Raw genomic sequence first — 20,451 nt, forward strand, 5'->3', positions numbered from 1 at the left:
CAGTGGGGTGCTCCCACTCCCTTGTGAGGAAGCTTCCTCTGGATTCGACAGCCAGCACTGAGGCCCCAGGCATGTGAGGGCAGCACTTAGGACCCCATGGGCCTCAGGGAGTCTCCCCCCACCCACCCTCACCAATGACTGCAGTCCCATGAGTAAGCCTAGCAGAAGGGTTGCCCAGCTGTGCCCAGCCAACTCCAGGTCAACGAGAAATCATAAATTGTTGCTTGAAATCATTAAGTTTTGGGGTGATTTGTTATCTAGCAGTAGAAACATGCCCCGATATCTCTTTCTTCATAAAATTTACAGCCATCTGACATATTTTTGTTGATTTCTTCCCACTCTACCACAATGAAAGTGCCTGGAAAACGGGGGCTTATTTTCATATTCTACACATCAGAAGAACACTGCAGAGCAGGCATCCCACAAATACTTGTTGAATGAATAAATGAAAAGGTTGGATAAAGAGATTAACAAAAATCACTAATGGGCTCTTCAAGGCATGTAGGGTATTGGGGGGAATATTTTGAAGATTTGAGGTTGGTGTCCAAAAAGGTAAAAGTCCTGAGTGGCACCATTAGGCTGGCCTAGGGCCACAGAGACATGGGTCCCCTGGGACTTTGCTATCATTGAGCCTTTACAGTTCACTGGACCCAGGTCCAGGCGGCCAAATTGAATGGTTCCAGCCCTCCTTGGCTGTTTCTGGTCAGGAATTTTGCCAGGAATGGCCTAACAGACAGTGGGAAAAGACATGTGGGAAAAGGCATATGAACTAAAAGGCTATTTTTGTCAAGAAATGTGGGAGAATGATAAAAACTGTGCAAATGTCAAAAGATATTTGGCCTGAACTTTCCCATTGGACATCAACACAGATTCAATGGCCTGGATAACCACCAGTGCCCGGTTTCATCTGGGGCTGTGCAGAAGTAACCTCTGGCTCTAAGTGTCCAGGAAGGAGTCTGGGCAACTCTCTCTGTCCCTGGTGAGCTCAGTTCAGTGCAATGGACACTGCTGGATGCCTGCCCAAAGTACATGGAGAATTCTGCTGGGTAAAGGGGAAAGTTGGAAGACAGGTAAGAAGCAGACCTGTCGAAGAATTTGCTCGCCAAGTGAGTGGACTTGGCGTGATGTGAGCACACAAAGCATCAAACCTCCAGAGACTGGGGATGTGGTTTTTGAACCAGGTCTCGATGGCTGAGCAGCATCTCGGTAGGCAGAGAAGGAAGAAAAGGGGAGATGGAACAGAGGTTTATAGGAGGTCTGTGCTGTGACATTTGAAGAATGAGTGATACAATTTGCTGGAATAAAGGGCAATATTTGGAGGTGAGGCTGGAGGGGTGTCTCCTCTGGACTATTGCACACTTTCCTAGCTGGAGTCCCTGCCTGCAGGCCAGCCCTGGGGTAAACTTGGGGAGCTCTGATGACAAGCCAGGGACTAGTGCTGTGCTGATGATCACGTCACCCTCTCACAGAGGTAGATTCTATGACTGTATCCACTTCACAGTTGAGGAAAGTGAGACACAGAGATGTTAAGATGCACAGTTATATCCAGTTAGTAAGTGGCTGCTGCAGAGACCGTTACTTGTCCTCAAACCCCACCCTCAACGTTCTCTACAGTTGAACTCCCCAACACCATGGCCACTACCTATGTGTGGCTAGTTAAATGCAGATTAATTACAATTTGATAAAATTACAAGTTCAGCTCTCTCTTGCACTAGCCACACCTCAAGCACTCCATAGCAACACATGGTAGCGGTTACCATATAATACAGACTTATATTTCCATCGTTGCAGAAAGTTCTGTTGGACAGCTCTATCCTGTTGCCATAGGAGAATAGCCAGGGATGTAGCTAGAGTGTATTTCCCTGCCCCTTGCAGGAGGTATGGCTATACCCTAGATTCTCAACAAAGGAAGGTAGAAGCAGTCCAAACTACATGTAGTCCAGGGTCTATAAAATAGCCAAGCCGGTCTCCTCCATGGTCTGTCTACCCTCCCACCAGCTAGATGCCAAAGATGATGAGGCTGTGAGGATGGCAAGATCCCAAGAAGCCAGGTCCCTGAGTCACCACATGGAGGAGGGCCACCTGCCAAGAAGAAACACCCTCCTTGGACTATTGTATGATCCAGAAATAAACTCCTGTTGTGTTTGAGCCGTTATACATGTTTTGGCTTATTTGGTACAGCAATTTAGTTTACCTTAACTAATTCAGTGTCATGGCCAGGATTTGAACCCTGGCAGTTTGAGTCTGGAGCCCACACTCTTAGCCACTGCACACTGCCAGAAAGATCTTTTTAAAACGCAAAGTTGACTCGGTCACTCTCCGACTGAAAAATCTGAAAAGACCTCTTCATTATTTACAGAACAGACTACACATTCCCTGATGGGCTCTGATGCCTTAGGAAATCTTTCAGTTTCATCTGCCATTTCAACCCTGATGTATTTTCAAACCCTCATGTATTTACTTGGGCCATGCATGCCCTCAGCCTGGAATGCCCTTTTCCCACATCCTCAGCTGTTGAAATCCTAGTCATCCTTTGAAGTCCAGCTCAAATATACCTTTCTTCATGAATCCAGCCCCATCCCTTCAGTCAGAATGAATCATTTACTCTCTCAGTACTTTTCTGGTTTTTTTCTCTAGAAACACGCTCAGTGTTAGACTGGGAATAATGATGGTGGTGGTGATATAATAATAGTAATTACTATGTAAAATTCATGATGCCAGGTGATTTGCATATATTGATTCATTTCATTCCCATGCAATCCTCTGTTTTGCACATGAGAAACCAAGGCATAGAGGAAGGTAATAATTTGACCACGATTCTGAGCTCAGAATGGAAGAGATGGGATGGAAGGCCAGACACGCTGTGTCCAGAATCGGGTTGTCTGTGTGCATATTATCTCCCCTGTGAGATAGGAGGACTGCTGTGGTCAGGAAGCACATGGGCTCCCTTTTGAACTTCCTGAGGAAGTTCAAGGATGGTCATCTGTGCCCACTAGGTAAAGTCTGCAGATAAGTGGGTGCTCCTTTGGCCTTAGTGGTCATTGGCATCATTGTCTTGGCCCCTTGGGACTAGACTCATATGCAGATTCTTGGCAACTGCAGGAAAGGCCTCCATGGCACAGGGCTCATTCAGTGAGATTCTTCCATTGCAGGGCACTTTGTGATGCCTTAAACTTAAGCCGGAAAACTCATCCATGGCTTTATAGTCTATTCTCTGTAATAACACAGAGTCGGCCAGCAGCCCAGGAAGAGCTAATTGTTCTGTCTGCTGCTCCTGGGAGCTGGAAGAAGACAGAAAAGGGCTGAGGTTAAAGAGAAACCACTTCCAACTCCAGCCAGAATCAGTCTGGAAGCTGCAGCTGTCCATGGCTAAGCCTCCCCTCAGTTTGCTTGGCAGTTTCCAGGCAAATCCAATCAAAAATGATGGCAAACCCATGAAAGTAGCCGAGAAGACAACCAAGCCCTAAGCTGCTCAAGGACCCACATTCCCAATATTATCCTTTTCTATGGCTGCACAGAAATGGCCAGCTCCTGCCCTCTCTGGGGAGCCTCACTGTGGATTCAGAGCACAGAGCAGGCAGACTGGCCAAACCCCTTCTTTTTATTGATAAGGAAACAGTCTCAGAGAGAGGAAGTAACCAGTTACAAGTACCAGAGCCACGTACCTAAGTCAGGTTATTGGCTTGGGGTTTAACACACTTACTACATTTTACACTACATTCTACATCCTGGCTAGGCTATTTCGCCAAATAGCAAGGCTAAGAAAAGAATTTCAGGGAGAGAGGCAAAGAGGATATGTGGAGCGGTAGGAACAGGCCTCCCCCTCAGGGGAAGAAACTCCTGTGAGAGTTGCTTTGGGTGCTCATAAGCTGTCAAAACTAAATATTAGTATTTGCAGTTTCGATGCCTTTTTATGTGTTCTCCATTTGAGAACAGAACGAGGGCTGTCTTTCTGCCAGTGGCTCCTCGTGAGTCCACACCGTGCTCAGCACGTTTCTCTCCTGTGCATCGGGGCTGCCCAGCACATTCAGTGGCCTGTTCACCTGGTCCAGAGCCTGCACAGAGCAAATGTGCAAATAATGCCAATTTCTTTCCCCTCTTCCTTTCATGAGACAGAACGAGCACTTCCACTCATTCGACACTACAGCAGCGGATGCAGAAGTTAAGTCTATCTACAGCAGTAAAGAACGGGGCATACCATGAATTGGGCTGCTACTTGCAGTTTTATTCTCAAGGCTAATATTTGTGTTTATTTCCAGATCACAGATAAGGGGACAGGGAGGAATGTGGGTGAGCCCAGCTCTCAAGTGTGAAACACAAAACACAGACATTGCTGGCCGATAGACTGTACACGCTCACCCACTTTTATCTCTCCAAGGCCGGAACAAAGGCAAGCAGGCACAATGAACACGTCTTAATTGCTCTTCCCCTACTGAGGATGGAGGCTCTGTCTTGAATCTGACTCCACACGCTTGGGGCAGATGACTCGGTGAGCCAGGAACCAACAAAAACTTTATGACTAATAGCATTGTTTTACTTTCTAAACAACCTACATAAAAGGCCACCCATTAATAAATGCAGCAATTAGTAAAATTGTCATCGGTTTCTATTGAGAGACACAGACACGCCTTTCTTTGCCCCTCCCTCCACCTACACACTCTTCCTTGCCAGAAAGAAAGTTCAGAGGATACCTGAAGCAAGAGCCGCGCTGACTTTAATGAAAGTTGCTGATCTCTGATATTGAGATTACTTGCTGTCCTGCCCTAATGAGACACCTGGGATCAGAAGCCTAGACTTGGAAGGGAGGTGAGAGGTAACAGTCCGACCTGCCTCGGCTGCAGGAGTCAGACCCCTGGGGTTCTAGGAGGATGGGGATCCAGTTTCTGCCTGAACCAACATAAATGGCAGGGCCTGCACTGGCCACGCCACTTGGCTGCTCTCAGATCACACACCCACCTTACCCTGAGCTAAAGCAGCACCTTCACTAACCCCCCACCTGTGGCCCTCACCCTGTCAGCTGGAAGACCCTAAAATCTGCATAGTAGGTCTTCAAAGACGTCACCCTATTCCAACTAAGGATTCCTCCAAATCTTTTGAATCCAGTTTTATAGACACTTAACTTTCTCTTGCACACATTCCCCGCACCCTGGTCACTCTGAAGTTTTGATGCTCAGAATGGGACCTGGTCCTCTGAATGTGGACAGACCCCTTAGAGCAACCCACCATTCTCACCGGGACGCCAAGGGCGCAACAGTGCAGGGGACCCAAGACTTTGAGGAGCCCCTGGAGAGAGTAGAAGTGGCCTAAGGATCTGTTCTAGTTGCTGTCTAAAGCTGGGCCCTGAGATTCTGAATTGTGGGGCTTGTGGCAAGACAGCCTTGCCTGAGATGAAGAGGAGGGCCTGTCCTGGGGGGTTTAGCCCTGTCCCGGACATTTCTCCTAAGAGGGACAATGGGACATCTACTCTCGAGAAGATCAAGTGGACATTTATGTCTGGGGCCCCGGGGAGAGGGCCGGGCTGGACCTGCACAGCACTGAGTGTGGATGACCCCAGTTGAGCTGAGTGTGAAAAGCAAAGAGAAGGGGCCGGGGAGAACCTCAGAGGTGAGAGAGTCCAGCGCCCTCATAGCACAATTGGAGAAGGAAAGAGAGGACCAGGATTTGCCAGGGACCATGGAGCCATTCCTTGATCAACAAACATTTATTGAGTCCCTCGCCTGTGCCAGGTACTGTGTGAGGTGCTGCAAATGCCCACGGGGAGGTGAGACAGAAAAGAAATGGAATCGATACATGAATGCATGAATGAATAGATGGATGAAATAAGCTAGCGGGCATGGCGAGGCTAGGGAAGACATTCCATAGGAAAGGAGATGGCCAGTGCTAGGCCAGTGCGAAGTGGTGCTCAGGGAGGCTCTCACTAAAAGGTGACATTTGAGCAAAATCTTGAAGGGGGTTAATAATGGTGGAATGGATAATCCAGACAAAGAAAACAGTTGGTTCAAATGTCCTCAGGCAGGAGCACACCTGGCATATCCAGGTTGGCTATTGTGCCTAGAGTACTTTGGAAGCAGGACTCGCATCCTCTGAGGCCTGGGAGGCTTGGCGCATGGCTTTGGCTTCTTTTCAGACTGTGATGGGGTCAGTGGAGGGTTTGGAATAGAAGAGTGTCGTGAGCTAGTTTATATTACAAGAGTCACTCTGACCGCTGTGTTGAAAACAGAATGTAGAGTGAGAAGGAGGAAAGGAGTGAGACCAGACAAGAGACTTTGCTGTCAGTCCTCCCGGTGAGAGAATCACTGAGAGAATGACCAGGCCCACATGGCAGCAGCAGAGAGACGTGGCCGATTCTTACTATATCTTGAAGATGGAGCCAAGGTTGTTTGCCTGCAGATGGGATGTGGGACTCACAAGAAAGTTGTTCTAGATCACTCCAAGGTTTGGGCCTGAGCAACTATAAGAGTAAGGCTTCCATTACTGAGCCCGGCTGGCTTCCGGGGGGACCAGATCTGGAGGGGAGTTTGGTTTAGATGTCTGCTAGACAGTCATGTGAGCAGCTGCGAAGGCCTTTGGTTACCTAAGTTCAGAGTTCAGGAGACAGATGACTTCTGGGCTGGAGTCTTTAGCAAACATGCAGTACTGAAAGTCATGAGACCAGGTGAGGACACAGAAGGGAGGTGGAGCCTTGGGGCAGCCCAAGGCTAAAGGAATTAGGGTGACGAGGTTAGGAATGCGGGAACAGAACATTAGTGATAAGTTAAAAAGAACTCAGGCTTCCTGGTTTAGAATGCTTTAGTCTCTGTGATTGCAGGGGCTACATTTTTTCTTGTTCATGAAAGTTTCCTTGGTGCCTATATGATAGCTGGCACATACTAGAAGCTCAATAAATATTTATGGAATAAGTGAATCGAAAGAAACAGAACAAAAGAGAGTGGTAAGCAGTGATCTGACCAGCTCCTCCTGCCCACAGAGATCTGAAGGGCAGAGCTGAGCTTCTCAGTGTCCTCGCCACAGCATCTACTAAGGAACCTGTGGCCAAGCTCCTCGCCCCCAACTTCCCCCCCTTTGTTCCAGACCAGCTGGCTTGGGTGCCTGTGGGAACCAGGGGGTGGCAGGGGTGCAGGCGGAGGGAGAGAGACCGGAAGCTTTGGCCCCATTGCCAGCAGGAGAGGAAGGGGCAGCGGCGACAAGGACTGTGACCTTGGCTACCCCCACGCCAGGGCGATCGGGAAAGGAATGCCGCGCTGGACGGCCTATTAATAACTCGTCACGGGCACAGAACTCAGGACAAAATCATCGGACAGCTCAATTTTCTGCCTGTTAGAAGTCATTAGTGGTTCTGCAGGGAGAGCCAGGGGGAAAAGTTTTATATGGAACAATAAATTCCTCTATGAGCCACAAAACCCTACAAATTTGCAGCTAATAAACCCACAAATGTAAGATGATTAAGAACTGGCGAGGAAAGAGTTCCTCATTTCTTGCAGGGTTAGCCCCGAGAGGCAGCGTGGTCTGCCCGGTCTGCCTGGCAGATGCCGGACGGAAGGCAGAGAACCCACGTCCTGCCCTCGCTGTTGATTCCCGGGGTGACCTGGGGCAGCCAGACACTCTCTGCCTCTGTGTCCTCACCTGCGACACAAGGTACACAGTTCCTGTCATGTCTTCCTCAACAAGTGGGGCAGGGATAAATAGGAAATGAAATGACAGACTGAGGACAAAATCTTTTAATTCTTGGGCCTCCCCGGTGGTGCAGTGGGTTGAGCACAGCGCTGTGAAGCTGTCTGCAGCCTCTGCTGTACGTGTTCAATCCCCGGCCGGCCAGGGAGATTCCCACATGGCGTGGCAGACCTCTCCTGTCACGCCCACTGCTCCCCTCAGCAGTGTTTTTCCGTCATCTGCCTGTTCTGCTCCTCACTCTGTCTCTGGTGAATCCTCTCACCCTCCCGCCTCTCTGGCCTGTACCCCAGCTCTTGTATAAAAATAAAATAAATCTTTAAAAAACAATCTTTTAATTCTCTTAACTGCAGGGATTCAGCGGGATGAGCAGCACTTGCCTTGAGATAAGAAGGCAAATCAGCAAGATTCTTCTGGATCTCTGCCCCCCATGACTTTCCCCCAAAGGACTCTGCCATGGAACCCACCGGAGGTTACTGAAGTGGGTTGACTCATAGCCCCAAAGAGATAGGTCCGAGAACTAAGCTCTCCAGCCTGTGAATATGACTTTATTTGCAAAAATACTTAGCAAATACACTTTGCAGATGTAACCAAGTGAGGATCTTGACATGAGGTCATCCTGGATGAACAGGGAGCAGCTTAGAGCCAATGACAAGGATCCTCATTAGAAGAGACACAGAGAAGCCACGTGAAGACTAAGAAGAGATTGGAGTGACGACCACAAGCCAAGGAACACCACAGGGAGAAGCAAAACAAATAAGTAACAACACATGGCTGTTCAGCAGCATTAACTAGGAGGGCTGAGAAGAAGATGCCCACATCAAGTCATCACCTAAGAAAAAGGCAATCCCATTTTCTAATTGTTGAAACCAAGACTCTGAGAGGTCAGGTGCCTTGTTCCGGACACACAGCAGTGGCAGAGCCAGGATTTGAATCTGGGTCTGGTGACCCGTCCTGCTATTCTCCAGGAGACCCTGGGCCCTGGAAGAACCTCCAGTGGGAACCTACCTAGTTTTCTATCCAGACCATCAGTCTGGAACTGAAAAGTGACCTGATACTTTTAGGACCAAGTTAGGGTCAGTTTCGAGCAAAATCTGCCTGGCCTGGGTGGTTTCGAGGACAGAGAGAGGGGAGCACCTTGTAACCACAGCTGCTATTAAAGTCAAATGTTCTGCAGAAGCAGATCGCTGGGGCCTCTGGCCCCAGAGGAGGGTTTGCATGAAATGCATAATTCTGTGTTGTAAGGCAAAGCCCTACAGACTCCTGCGCTGCCTGTCCTCCCAGTCCTCTGTTGAATGTGGCCCTGATTTAGAGGGAACTAGAGTCAGGGCGTTTCTGTTCCTGAATGGCCCCAGGCTCCCCTTGGGGGAGCAGACGGCAGTGGGGCTCTGGAGGGTTGGATTTGTTTAAGAAGGTTATAATGAGGCCTAGATCGTGGGAGGTGAGGCACTTTGGTTCCTCAATCCACCCTAGGCCCTGCCCTCTCAATCCTAGCAAGATGCTGACATTAAATTTCCAGGTCTAGGGAACGGGGCAGACCTCTCAGGATGAATTGCCTTTGCTTGACCTTTAAAATATTTTTTTTTTGTCCAGATTTCATTGGTAAGTATAGCCTGGATTCAAGGATGAGTGACTGACGACCCTGTCAGGCTGGTATAGCTCCCTGTGGCTCCAAGCTCCCTGACACCTCAGGGAAGCAGCTTCCCAGAATTTTCTTGGTCATGCTTTCCTTTTTCTCAACCTAGATACCCGGGAAAGTCTGTCATTGATCTGACCACACAGGAGCTAATGCTAAGTGAAGAAGTATTAGGAGACAAGAAGCTTAGATTCTAGTGATCTACCATCACTAGCCAACTATAGAAACTTGGGCACTTACCCTAAGTCTTGGGATTTGGTCTGATCTGGAAAGTGAAAGAAAAAGCTTCGTGGGCTGGGGGCTGGCCCATCTGACTGAATTTCCCAACAGTGATAGGGCAGCCTCTCTGTGGGAACAGGGGGAGGTGTGGATGCAGGACAGTTTGTCCTGTCCACCTCCAGCTGGGTGTCTCTGATGCCCTGTCATCAGGAGAAATGGGTCCTCTGTCCCCAGAGCTCCTCTGGGTGTGATGTGACCTCAGAGCATGGGAAGGCTGTGCCTTCTGTGGGCATGATTTGTTCTGCTCAGCAGGAAAGAGTGCACAGCAGTGTCCAAGCCTGGGCCCTGCCTGACTCACATTTACCTGGCTCTCAGAGCAAATAGCAAGGTGCATGTCTACCTCGCTTACACTCCCCCACCCTTGCAGGCATCCCACTGTGCAGCAGAGAATCAAGGCCAGGCTGCCTGCTGTGGCCCATGCAATCTGCAGAGTGGCGTGCAGGTGGAGCCCAGGCAGCCTGGCTTCCAGAGCATAGCAGAGCCTGTGTTGCCATGTGTTGCACAGCAGACACCCATGCCAGTGGGTGTCTCTGTGCTCTGCTGGGGCCCGGGCTGAAGGGCACAGTGGGCTGGAACAGCCTGGCAGGTGCACTGTGTGTATGTGTCGTCCGCACTGCATGGTGCAGGTGGCGATGTGACCACGCATGTACATGCTGAGCCGACACCTGGCCCCTCCTCCCAGGTGGAATGGCTGGGTGCCACTCTCCCTCCTAAGAGGATCATGCAGACGAGCCAAACCACAGCTCTGGCCAGGAGGATTTGATCTTCCCCCTGCTGCGGGAGATGAGAGAGGTCTAAGTGGCAGAGATTTACGGGGCCCAAGGGAGAAATGCCCTTCCAGGGAGAAGCTCACATGAAAAGCTCCGGAGTAATAACCAAGGCTGCAAAGTGTGCCAATTATGCAACAATTAAAAAGCTCGACTATCATTTCTTTCTCTTTTTATTCTCCCAGCCACTCCTCCCCCTCCCCACATCTGGCAGTGCCTGCAGGCTCCCCAGCAAATGCTCTAGGGGATAGAGGATAAAGAACACACTTTTCCCCTTTTTAATTGGAGATCAAAAGTTGAAAGAAGAACTTATCCCTCAAGGTGGGGAAGGAAGGGGTAGTGTTGAGACTGGGTCACTGGGAGGGGGCCCGGGGGAAGAACAGGCAGTGCAGGGCACGTTTCAAAGAAGACGGTTTGCCGGGCTCTGTACAAACTTTGCACACATCTCATTGAATCCAAAAGTCAACCCTGTGAAATCAGTGTTGTCAGTGTCAGGATATTGCAGTTAGAAAACTAAGACTCACAGAGGCCAGTGGCTTGACCAAGGTCATGGGCTGGTAGCCTGGCATTGCCCACTGGGCTGCCTGATGCCAAGGGCTGCAGGCTTTTCCACTAGGCCATTTTGCCTCCACAGTGCAAAGTGGGGAGACTTTGTCTTGTCTCAGCCTTCGCTTTCCCGTCTGTGAGGTGGGTGCAGGTTCTGGGCCCTGTGTGACGGAGCCAAGCACCCCTGTAGATGAAAGAAAGGAGCAGTGGGCGCTGAGCGGCAGGATTGCTCTGTAATTAAGCCAGCACCAGCTGGGCCAGATGCCCTGCACGGCAATCCAGTGGCTAATTGAGAAAGAATTAGGCAGAGTGCCCCAGAAGTGAAGAAATAGCTGCTAGTTAGCTTTTTAGAGGTGCCAACCCACACCCAGTATGTGTGCCCCCTCCTCACCTGATTTCCCAGCAGAGATCAGGGCCCCACACCTCAGGGCAGATAACATTGGCCTCCCTCCTGCTCTGTGGATGCCCGGAAGAACCAAACACCACCCCCAAAGTTCTTGTATCTCCTCGGGGAGGGTAACTGTGGGGGCAGGGACTTTAAGAGGCTAAGAACCACCTCTTAAATCTGGAATCCCCTAAGATCTGGCACACAGTAGGTTTGCACAATTTCCATTCTACCCAGATGATGGAGGATAGCAGGGTGCTGCCTGGCGGACTTTCATGGATGTTTCCTCAGAGAACACACTTTAGACCTGCTCTGTCCCTAAAGGAGGCGGTGACCAGCGTCCACGCACCTCCCTGGACATCAGTCTGCCAGTGTGGGGGCTGCACAGGTAGAGGGAAAGCACAGTGCTGGAAGGGGCCCCAACTTTCCCAACTTCAGGCTAGAGAACATCCTCCTGCACCCCCCTCCAGGGCACTCAGTCAACTGAAGGGGGAGACCCCGGGAGAGCTAGACCCAACTCTGCCATTTCTCCAGCTTGAGGTTGAGCCTAGAGAGCAGCTGTGCTCCTGGGGATGGGAAGAGGCTGCGGCCTTGGCCTCGGCCCCCCTTTCATCCCCTCCACAACCTCAAGTGCAGCCAGCCTGGGCACCCTGGGGTGGAGCTGCCAAATGGTTTTCCCCAACAGTGGCTTCCTCAGGTCATAGCTTGTCTCACAGCGTTTCCTCCTCTGCTGCTTTGGGTTCTAGAAAATCATTCACCTCAGGAGCCATGCCCCTGTGTGTGTTCGTGGGGTGGAGGTTAGGGAGGGGAGGGGAGGGAGGTGGTGTGTGAGTTGAGGGGTCTAGAGGAACTGTGGACAGCCCCTGACACGGTGAGTCCTCCCTCAAATGGGTGGCTCACGCTGGTCACTTGTGGGGCCTCCCTCCAGCGCTGCCCTCTAGGCTGGCACTGGGTGGCCCTGGCAGCCGCTCCCCCAGGGGAGCTGAGGGACCCCAGCTGGCATGGCTGCAGTACTGGGAGAGCCCGCCAGTTGTTTGCTCAAGCGGGGCCCGCTCGGCCCGCTCTGCGGGGGCTGGCGGCACTCCAGAGGAAATGATGGAGGGTTTGGGTGCATTCTGACCTTCACCGAATTCCAGGATGATGATGTGTGAATAATATGGCTTTTTAAGAGTCAACAGCTTGTGTGCTTTTTATAGTCAGGCCAGAGCGCTGAATGGGCCATCTCCCCATTAATCATCCGGCTAGTTAGATCAATTGGCAAACAGTCCCGGCGTTACTCTGTGGTATCACTCTCCCTTCTGTCAGCAGCCACCCTTAAACAGATGTCAAGACAGCCGCGAATAGGCCCCAGCCCCGCCCCCAGTCTTCTATCCACAGGCTGATATCCTAATTCTTCTAGCTTTTCCCTGCAGTTCCCATCTCTGTCTAAAATTTTCATTATTGTGGTGGTCTGCTGGATCCTAGGCTCCCCCTCTGTGGGCTGCCTTGAACTCCCAGAGGGTACCTACCACCCACCTGATAGAGGAAGAAATTCATTTCGGGTGATATTCTAGAGAAAGTGCCAGGGAGGAGAACATGGGCGGGTGGGTCTGGGGGCCAATCCAGCACCCCAGTCCTACTGGCCTTTCCCTCTGCCAACGCCCTGCTCACTGAATCGGGGACTCCAGGCAGCACTGAGCTTGACCACAACCCCAACACTCACAAAGTCTCCAGGTTATGCAGCCCCTCGAAGCTGTGGGTCCCCAGATGCTGGATGTGGTTGTTATGAAGATGCCTGTGTAGGAAAGAAAGATATATCAGAATGGATGCCCACACCATCAGCTTGCATGGGGGAGGCAGATGGCAGCTCAGGCAGGAAAGTGGAGGCAGAAGCGTGGACAGAATTTACCCAGCAGTCCAGCCCTTGGAGATGAATGACTGGTCAAGACCGACTTCTGAAGTCAGACTCCCAGGCCCACTGACCATGGGCTGCACCATTTTTCTTACTTTCCACTGAAGGAAAAGTGAAAGGAACACCCCAGGTCAGGCTAAAGCAGGCTCCTCTAAGCTCTGGGAGAGAGGCCTGATGTCAGAGGAGCTCAAGTCTGAGGCTTCTTCTCTAGTCTTTCCCTACCCCACCCCCTACCCCGACCCAGCCTGCCTGACTCAGTGGCCAGATGTAAACCACTGCAGAAAGCATAATTAAAGACGAAGCTTTTTGTCACAGCTGGAGAGAGCAGCAGATAAGCTGGGAGAGGGGAGACTGGTAAAGCCAGAGGAATCTATGGAGACCGTGGTCTAGCACATGACCTTTAAGGTGGGTGAGCCGAACAAGCAGAGGGAGGGCATTCGAGGCAGAGGTAATGGCTGGACCAAGGGTGGGAGATGGGGATGAGCCCATCTGTGCAGGAGGGTGAGGGACTTGGCAGACAGGAGCAGTAGATGAGTGTGAGAGAGACTTCCAATGTAAGTAATTAGTTGAAAACAAGTGACTGAATGTTCTCCCAATTCCTAATAAAATCAGTGAAAATATCAAAACAAGAGTCTGTCCCACCCCTAATAATATAAGCAGCAACAAAGCAAGGACAGAGACACAGCACAATGTAAATAAACTGTAAAACTGAATCTGAAGCTCTTATTTAGCCCCCTTTCTCCAAGAATTGAACTGGCAAGAAAACAAAAGGCTGAGAGTTCCCCTTATGACCCCCAAATCTGACAAGAAGCCCTATGTGGATATTCTTTTCCCCTCCCCACTTTTGGTTTCCAAAGAGAACAGGTGAAAGGGGAAATAAAATAAAGGCTCCAGCCTGCTTGTTGAATTGAGGAAATGACTTGAAGCCCAAGGGAATTTTTGGGTGGAGGGAGCAAACTCAGATGCCTCACGCAGTCTGATCTGCAGAGAGTGCCCAGCCAGGTCACCTAACAAAGACTGCAGACCACACTGCCCCCCTCTTCATCACTCCTCCAAGGGACAGGCAAGAGGATGGAGCTGAATTTAGCCACAACACTAATCCTCAAGCTGCAGCCAGATCAAGTGTATAAGCACAAGCCAGACAAAAGAAATCACATGGCAATGTCAAAAACATAGAACAGGGAGACAGGGAGAGGAGAAGAGGGGTTGCAAAAGCCAGGCAAAGCTTCCGGCCTAGAAGAAAACAGAACTAATGAATGAAAGCAGAAGGCAATGTATGAAAATTGCCTTTTGCTACAAAACCATGCTACAAATCAAGATCTCAAAGACAAAGTTTTTCAAACAAGAGAAGAGAAGGCACTGCAGTCTAGGGAGACAAATTTAGGAGCAAAACTAAATCACTGAGGGCCTCCCTGCTGGTGCAAGGGGTTAAGACGCAAACTGTGAAGCTATCTGCAGCCTCCGCAGCATGAGTTCAATCCCTGTCCGGCCAGGGAGCTACCCGTATGGCGCAGCAGACCTCTCCTGACTCACCCAATGCTCAGCAGTGTACTTCAGTCAGTCTGCCTGTTCTGCTCCCCACTCTGTCTCTGGTGAATCTTCTCACCCCCTCCCAACACCTCTGGTCTGTACCCCAGCTCTTGTATGCATAAATAAATAAATCTTTAAAAAAAAAACAAACCTAAATCATTGAGCAGTTAGTCAATGCATTTGAAACAAGGGAGAGCAGAGATGCTGAAAATTGAATTGGTATCAGAGAAAAAGCTTGAGATAACCTTGGTGGATACAGTTGAATGAGACCAAAAGGTTAAAATAGTTAGAAACTAACAGATGTAGGAGACATAAAGGGTAATTGATGTCTTGGAAGATAGCATCCAAAAATGAGACAGAAGATGTATTCAAAGACATAATTAAAAAAAAAATTCCCTAAAATGAAGAAACAATGGAATCTGCAGCTCAAAAGCATACATTGTTCCAGGAAAATTGGATGCAGAATATTCTACACTGTGACATATTCTAGTTAAGCTATTAAAGTTCAAGGATTAAAAAACATCTTCAGGCAAAAAAAGAAAAACACTTACATGGGGAAGAAATCAGGCTGGTCTCCAAGATGCTGTTCAAATACAAAGGCAACAGGCAGACCCACGTGACATAACCCCTGAGTGAGGAAGGGAGCCCGGGGCCTTGGTCCCCGTCTGTCTTCTCCCTCCTTGCCTACCTGCTCCATCAGGTTCCAGTAGGAGCTTCTGATTCCCCTAACCAAGGGGTTTTAATTTTTCCCACTCCCTCCACACCTGTATGCCAGCTGTCACCAGTCTCTGTCATAGCTTCCTGCCTCCTGTGGAATTCTTGTTTCCATTTTTAACTCCCTCTACCTTCCCCAGCATCTCTGTCCAGACCAGCTCAGCTCTCTAAACATCTAGCTCCAGACCTCCACCTCCAAACCACTCATTCAATCTGGGCATCCTGGGTACATCCTGGGCAGCCTGGGGAGGGTGAGAGATACGGTTCAGCTGAAGAGCCAGGATATAGACATATGACACCATTGCTGTCCACTGGGTCCCTTTGGGGCCATAGCAGGTAGGAAGAGTCCCATGTGTGTCATGGGCAGCCCGAGGGGACGTGGGAGCTTGGGTCGAAGCACTGTCTCCTCTCCATTTGACTGCTAGGCCTCCAGTCATACCCCTGTCCACCACTTGGGCTTAATCAAACTACCCCTTGCTTCAGTCACACCTGGTCTTCCTTATTTGCCTCCTGGGCCTTCCTACAGCTCACCCCCTAATTCCTGACCAGCCTTCCCCAGCCTACTCTCCCCCATGATGCATCATGTCTCTCCTCCATCCACGTGAGTAGGAGGCAGGGGAGGGAAAGAGGGGTCATGTTCTGGCACATTCTTTCCTTAGCCACTTGCCCCTGCCTCATGCCCAGTGCTCCTGTCCACCTGTCCTAGATCTGCAGCTCCCCTCCCACATTAGTAGATAAAGTCACCCCCCTTGCTTTGAGACCACGAGTGCCCAAACTCACCTTTCTAGCTTCTTCTCCCACACTCTTCCAGAAGGCCCTCTGCCCCTACTGGGCTGGCTTTGTGCTGATAGTCCAGCTCCCCAACTTTGTCCCATGTGTCTTTATGGACACCTGCTAGGAATATTTTTCTTTATTTGCCTAACTCTGCATCATGTTTCCATTTCCACGACCCAGCCCATCTCATCCACAAAGGCTTCCTACTGCTCTTTCACAGCTACTTCAGCCACCCCAAAATCTCTGCTGCTACTTCTGCACTGTGATCTGGCTGCATTAGCATCATTAGTTACATCATTAGTCTCTTCCATATTTATTCTGCTATTTCAAATAGATGGTCAGTCCCTTTGGGGGCAGCCGCTGTATCTCAACTTTTTGACTCTTCAGCACCCCCCACAGGGGCTACAGAAATGACTGCTGCTGCTCATTTGTCTGGGACTCATCCTGAGACACTCATTTTCCCAATCCCAGATCTGGCCCCATCCCCTCATGACGTCACAGGCTTGTTCTGTCTACCCTCTGTAATATCCCCCGTATATAATACCCCTGAGGGTATTACAGAGGGTTGACAGGGACCTCCAGAAGGAGGGAGAGTATGGCTGATCTTGATAGAAAGGTAAGGTCCATTAGGAAATTTACCTCGATGCACCAGTGTCTGAGGACAGAGCATTAGATACACAAATGGGGGCCTGCTTTTCCATCTCCCAAATGGATCTAAACACCATCCATTCCCTGCTTTGGAAAATCACACCAGATTTCCAAGAGCAGGAGAAGTAATGTTGCCATTTAGCACAGTCACCAACACACAAGTTCCCGCAGCAATTAGTGTGCAACCCAAAGCAATTACACATGACCTTCAAGCCCTTAGTAATTATCCTATGAACTTACCAATCACTCATAGCAATTAGCTGGGAGCTAATTTGCACTCTAAAGTTCCCACTGGGAAGGCAGAGTTAACCCCAGTCCCCAATTCCTGCCAGGGATGCTATCTCCCAGGTAATTAACCTGATGGGGCTTTGCTGTCTAATTACAAGTGATGACTTTTCTCTGCTTCTCCAGGCCTGGGAAATGAGATGGATTTACCCTACCCCTGCGCCAAGCATCTGACTGCATCATCTGTCAAATATGGTGGAACTTATTTAAGAAACTTTTGACTTATATTCCAATTAGTATGATGTAGTTATTTTATTTGCATAGTGAGAAAATAATAGCTTACTTCCTGGTTTCTGGTTGTGGTACTCTGGCCTTTTAGCAGCTCTCAGGCAGTCCTACAGCCCTAATGTCATCTACTCTCCCCACAACCCTGTGGGGTCAGCCAGGGGTGATCACCTCATTTTATAAAGGGAAACTGAGGCCACAGTGTTCAGCAGCATGCAGAGAAGAGCAAAGCTATCCAGGCTTCCAGCCCAGCTCTGGAAGAGACATGCAGCCCCCGAAGCATAGTGGGGGGCTGAGGGGGGAGGCAGCACTCACAGCACCACCAGGCTGGAGAGATTCTGGAAGGCGCAGTCAGGGATGCGGCTGATGTGGTTGAGGGCCAAGGTCATGGCCTGCAGGGCGGGGAGGTTGTTGAGGGCCCTGACAGGGATCTCGGTGAGTGCATTGTCGTCCAGCCACAGGTGGCGGAGGGAGGACAGCCCCTCAAAGCTCCTCTCCGGGACCAGGGAGATGAGGTTGGCATCTAGGCGCCTGGTGGGAGAGAGGATGGAGAGTGTCAATCCAGGGCAAGATGGAGGCCAAGCTTTGGGACTGGGCTGGCTTGGGCCAGTCAGGGTACACAGCACCACTGAGGTTCTCTGGGACTGAAGCTGTGACTGGCCATGCTTAGCCTGTGCCCCACCCCTTCAAGTTCCCATTTGGCCTCCATCCCGATCCACAGTTCTTAATGCTTTAGGCCATCTGCTCCCATTTATGATGTCAACTCTTCTTCTCAGACCCAAGGTTGGACTCACAGCCCATTATGGATAACCATTGTCTTCCTCACACCCCCAAATCTATACCATAGCTACCCTGCTCTGGATGTGACACTGTTCTCAATCTCATCTGTGCCAAGGTTATACCGTGGAGGTGTTTCTGCCATTGGCAAGGGGAAGAGGCCTCCCCAGACACAAGTTACTTTCCACTCCCATACCAGCACCACCTGCTTCTTGTTCCCTCAAGGACCTGAAAGTTGGAATGGGCTCCTGCCAAGTCCTTTTTACTTAGTTGATGACCTATGGGAAGCCCCTGTTGGTCAAGTCAACATTTACATTTGGTGTTTTTCAGAAGGGATAAACAGATGGGGGTGATCCTGTCTTTCCACAGCCATAGAACCCAAGGTGACCCATGTGATGTGAGTTTTAGATTTTGGCAGCCCTGCACACAAAGAAGACAGCCCATCTTAGCTTTTTATAGCTTTGCCCAAGCCATGATGTCCCCTATCAATGTGCTATTCTTCTGCTTCCTGTCCTAAAATCCCATCCTCCTATGCTGACCTCATGGGACCACATAATCGGTGTATAGCTGTGGATATGCTCCTGGACTTGCCTAATTTGAGGGGAAGCTTTGCCCTCAGGCATGGTTCTCCCCATGGGCACGTGGTGCCTAAGTAACTAATGTGACTCTGCGTGGGGCCGAGGGGACTCTTATCCAACAGCACAAACCCACTGGTTGATAGTCCCCACGCCTCCATCTCTACTCTACGCCATTCCCCACAGCCCTTTGCCAAAAGGTCACTGGGACAAAATCCCCAACTAGCCAGCAAGGAGGCCATGGAATGAAGCCTTGGATGGGAGAGCAAACTGACCGGTGCAGTTCTTGACATTTGGGAAGACCTCCCACCCGCATCAAACCCGACCTGAAGGGACCAAAACCCTTCAATGAGTGCCCTCTACTGGTGAGGGTTGTCCCTGCAGACCTGGTGCTCCAGTGGCGGTTGCCTGTGGCTGGGTGATCTAAGGAGCACTATGAAAATACAGACCCCCAAGCAGTTCCCAGAAGAGTCTACCACAGAAGGTCTGGGAAGGGGCCCCAGATGTTTCTACATGTAGACAGGCTTGAGAGGTGTGGGATAAACATCACCACAAAGAAGACAGTGTCTGTCTTTCATGGTGAATTCGGTGGGAAACCCAGACTGACGTTCATGGTGGAGTGCACTGACAGGCGCCACGGGTGGCAGGGAGGCCCTCCAGCAGAAGGCCTGGTCAGGGCAGGAGGTGGGGAAAAGAGTTCCAGGCAGAAGGAATGGCAAGTGGAAAACGTGGTGTTGTTGGGGATTGAAAGCTGGAAGGGAGAGTGAGGAGGAATGTGAGGGAAATGAAAGGCTAGTGAGGCAGGTGGAGCAGAGCTGAGGTGCAGGCCTTGGAAGCAACGCCGTTACCAGAATGGGAGCCAATGGAGGGCTTTAAACCAAAGACACAATCAGATTTCTGTTTCAGAAAGGTCCTTCTAGAAGAACAGCGGAGAGAGTCGATCTATACAAACGCCTCCTCCAGAAAATGACAGCCGAGCCCATGGACGCTGGAGAAGTGAATCTAAATACCACAGTGTCCAGGCCTCAAATGCATCCTCTGCTTATGGTGACCCCTGATGCTCCTGGCCTGGGACAGCAAGTCCTGGCCCAGCAGGCCCCCTAGACTGATAAAGTCACCAGAAGTGTTAGGAGTCTTCATGGTACCCCATAAACAATGCCCTTCCTTGCTTCCTTCCTACATGAGAAGTGCCCCTTCACCACGGCCACTTCCAGGGTACCCAGGCCTGGCCAATCAGGAGCTATGGATGGCACGCGAGTGCCATTTGCTCCACCCATAGGGAAACATGGCTTACCTACCAGGCATCACCAAGTAGCTTAGTGGCTACAGGCGTGGTACTCCCCCATAGATATGCACCCCAACAATGTATGCATCACCAGGTCTCAGAAGGCAGAAACCCTGCATGGAGCCTAGCTTGGAAGGCACACGCTTGGCCTCAGTGGAGTGAAGCCCATAGTAGGTGACCCTCCACCTGCAGCCCCATGTAGACCTCACCTCCTCTGTAGCTAGAGCTCCTGTTTATCAAGAGTGCCCTGTGTTCTAAGGGCATTGTATGCATCAAAACACTTCATTTTTACAAATCATGAGGCTGACCTTTTGCCAATGAGAAAAATGAGATACAGAGAGGTTAAATAACTTGTCCAGGGTCACACAACTAGCAAGCGGTGAAGTGGGGCTTCAAATCTAAGCAATCCAGCTCCAAAGCACACATCCCCATCCATTAGGCTGTGTTGCCAGCATACTCTGTAATG

General features: G+C 50.3%; 1 protein-coding gene across 2 annotated transcripts in view; it reads right to left on the bottom strand.

The window, feature by feature from the left end:
* LGR6 (leucine rich repeat containing G protein-coupled receptor 6) overlaps window positions 1-20,451 on the bottom strand; it is a 109,173-nt gene that overhangs the window by 21,201 nt on the left and 67,521 nt on the right. Inside the window, exons 5-6 of one of the 2 annotated variants that reach the window (XM_037497548.2) lie at window positions 17,664-17,879; window positions 12,984-13,055 (exon numbers count right to left, since the gene is read on the bottom strand). In XM_037497548.2, the coding sequence (XP_037353445.1) occupies window positions 12,984-13,055; window positions 17,664-17,879 (288 nt within the window). The remainder of the gene's footprint in view (window positions 1-12,983; window positions 13,056-17,663; window positions 17,880-20,451) is intronic. The other variant, XM_037497549.2, reaches the window with a different exon arrangement.

This window comes from Talpa occidentalis, unplaced genomic scaffold (assembly GCF_014898055.3).
Source record: "Talpa occidentalis isolate TD23 unplaced genomic scaffold, MPIMG_talOcc4v2.1 talOcc4.8, whole genome shotgun sequence".
Classification (NCBI taxonomy): domain Eukaryota; kingdom Metazoa; phylum Chordata; class Mammalia; order Eulipotyphla; family Talpidae; genus Talpa; species Talpa occidentalis.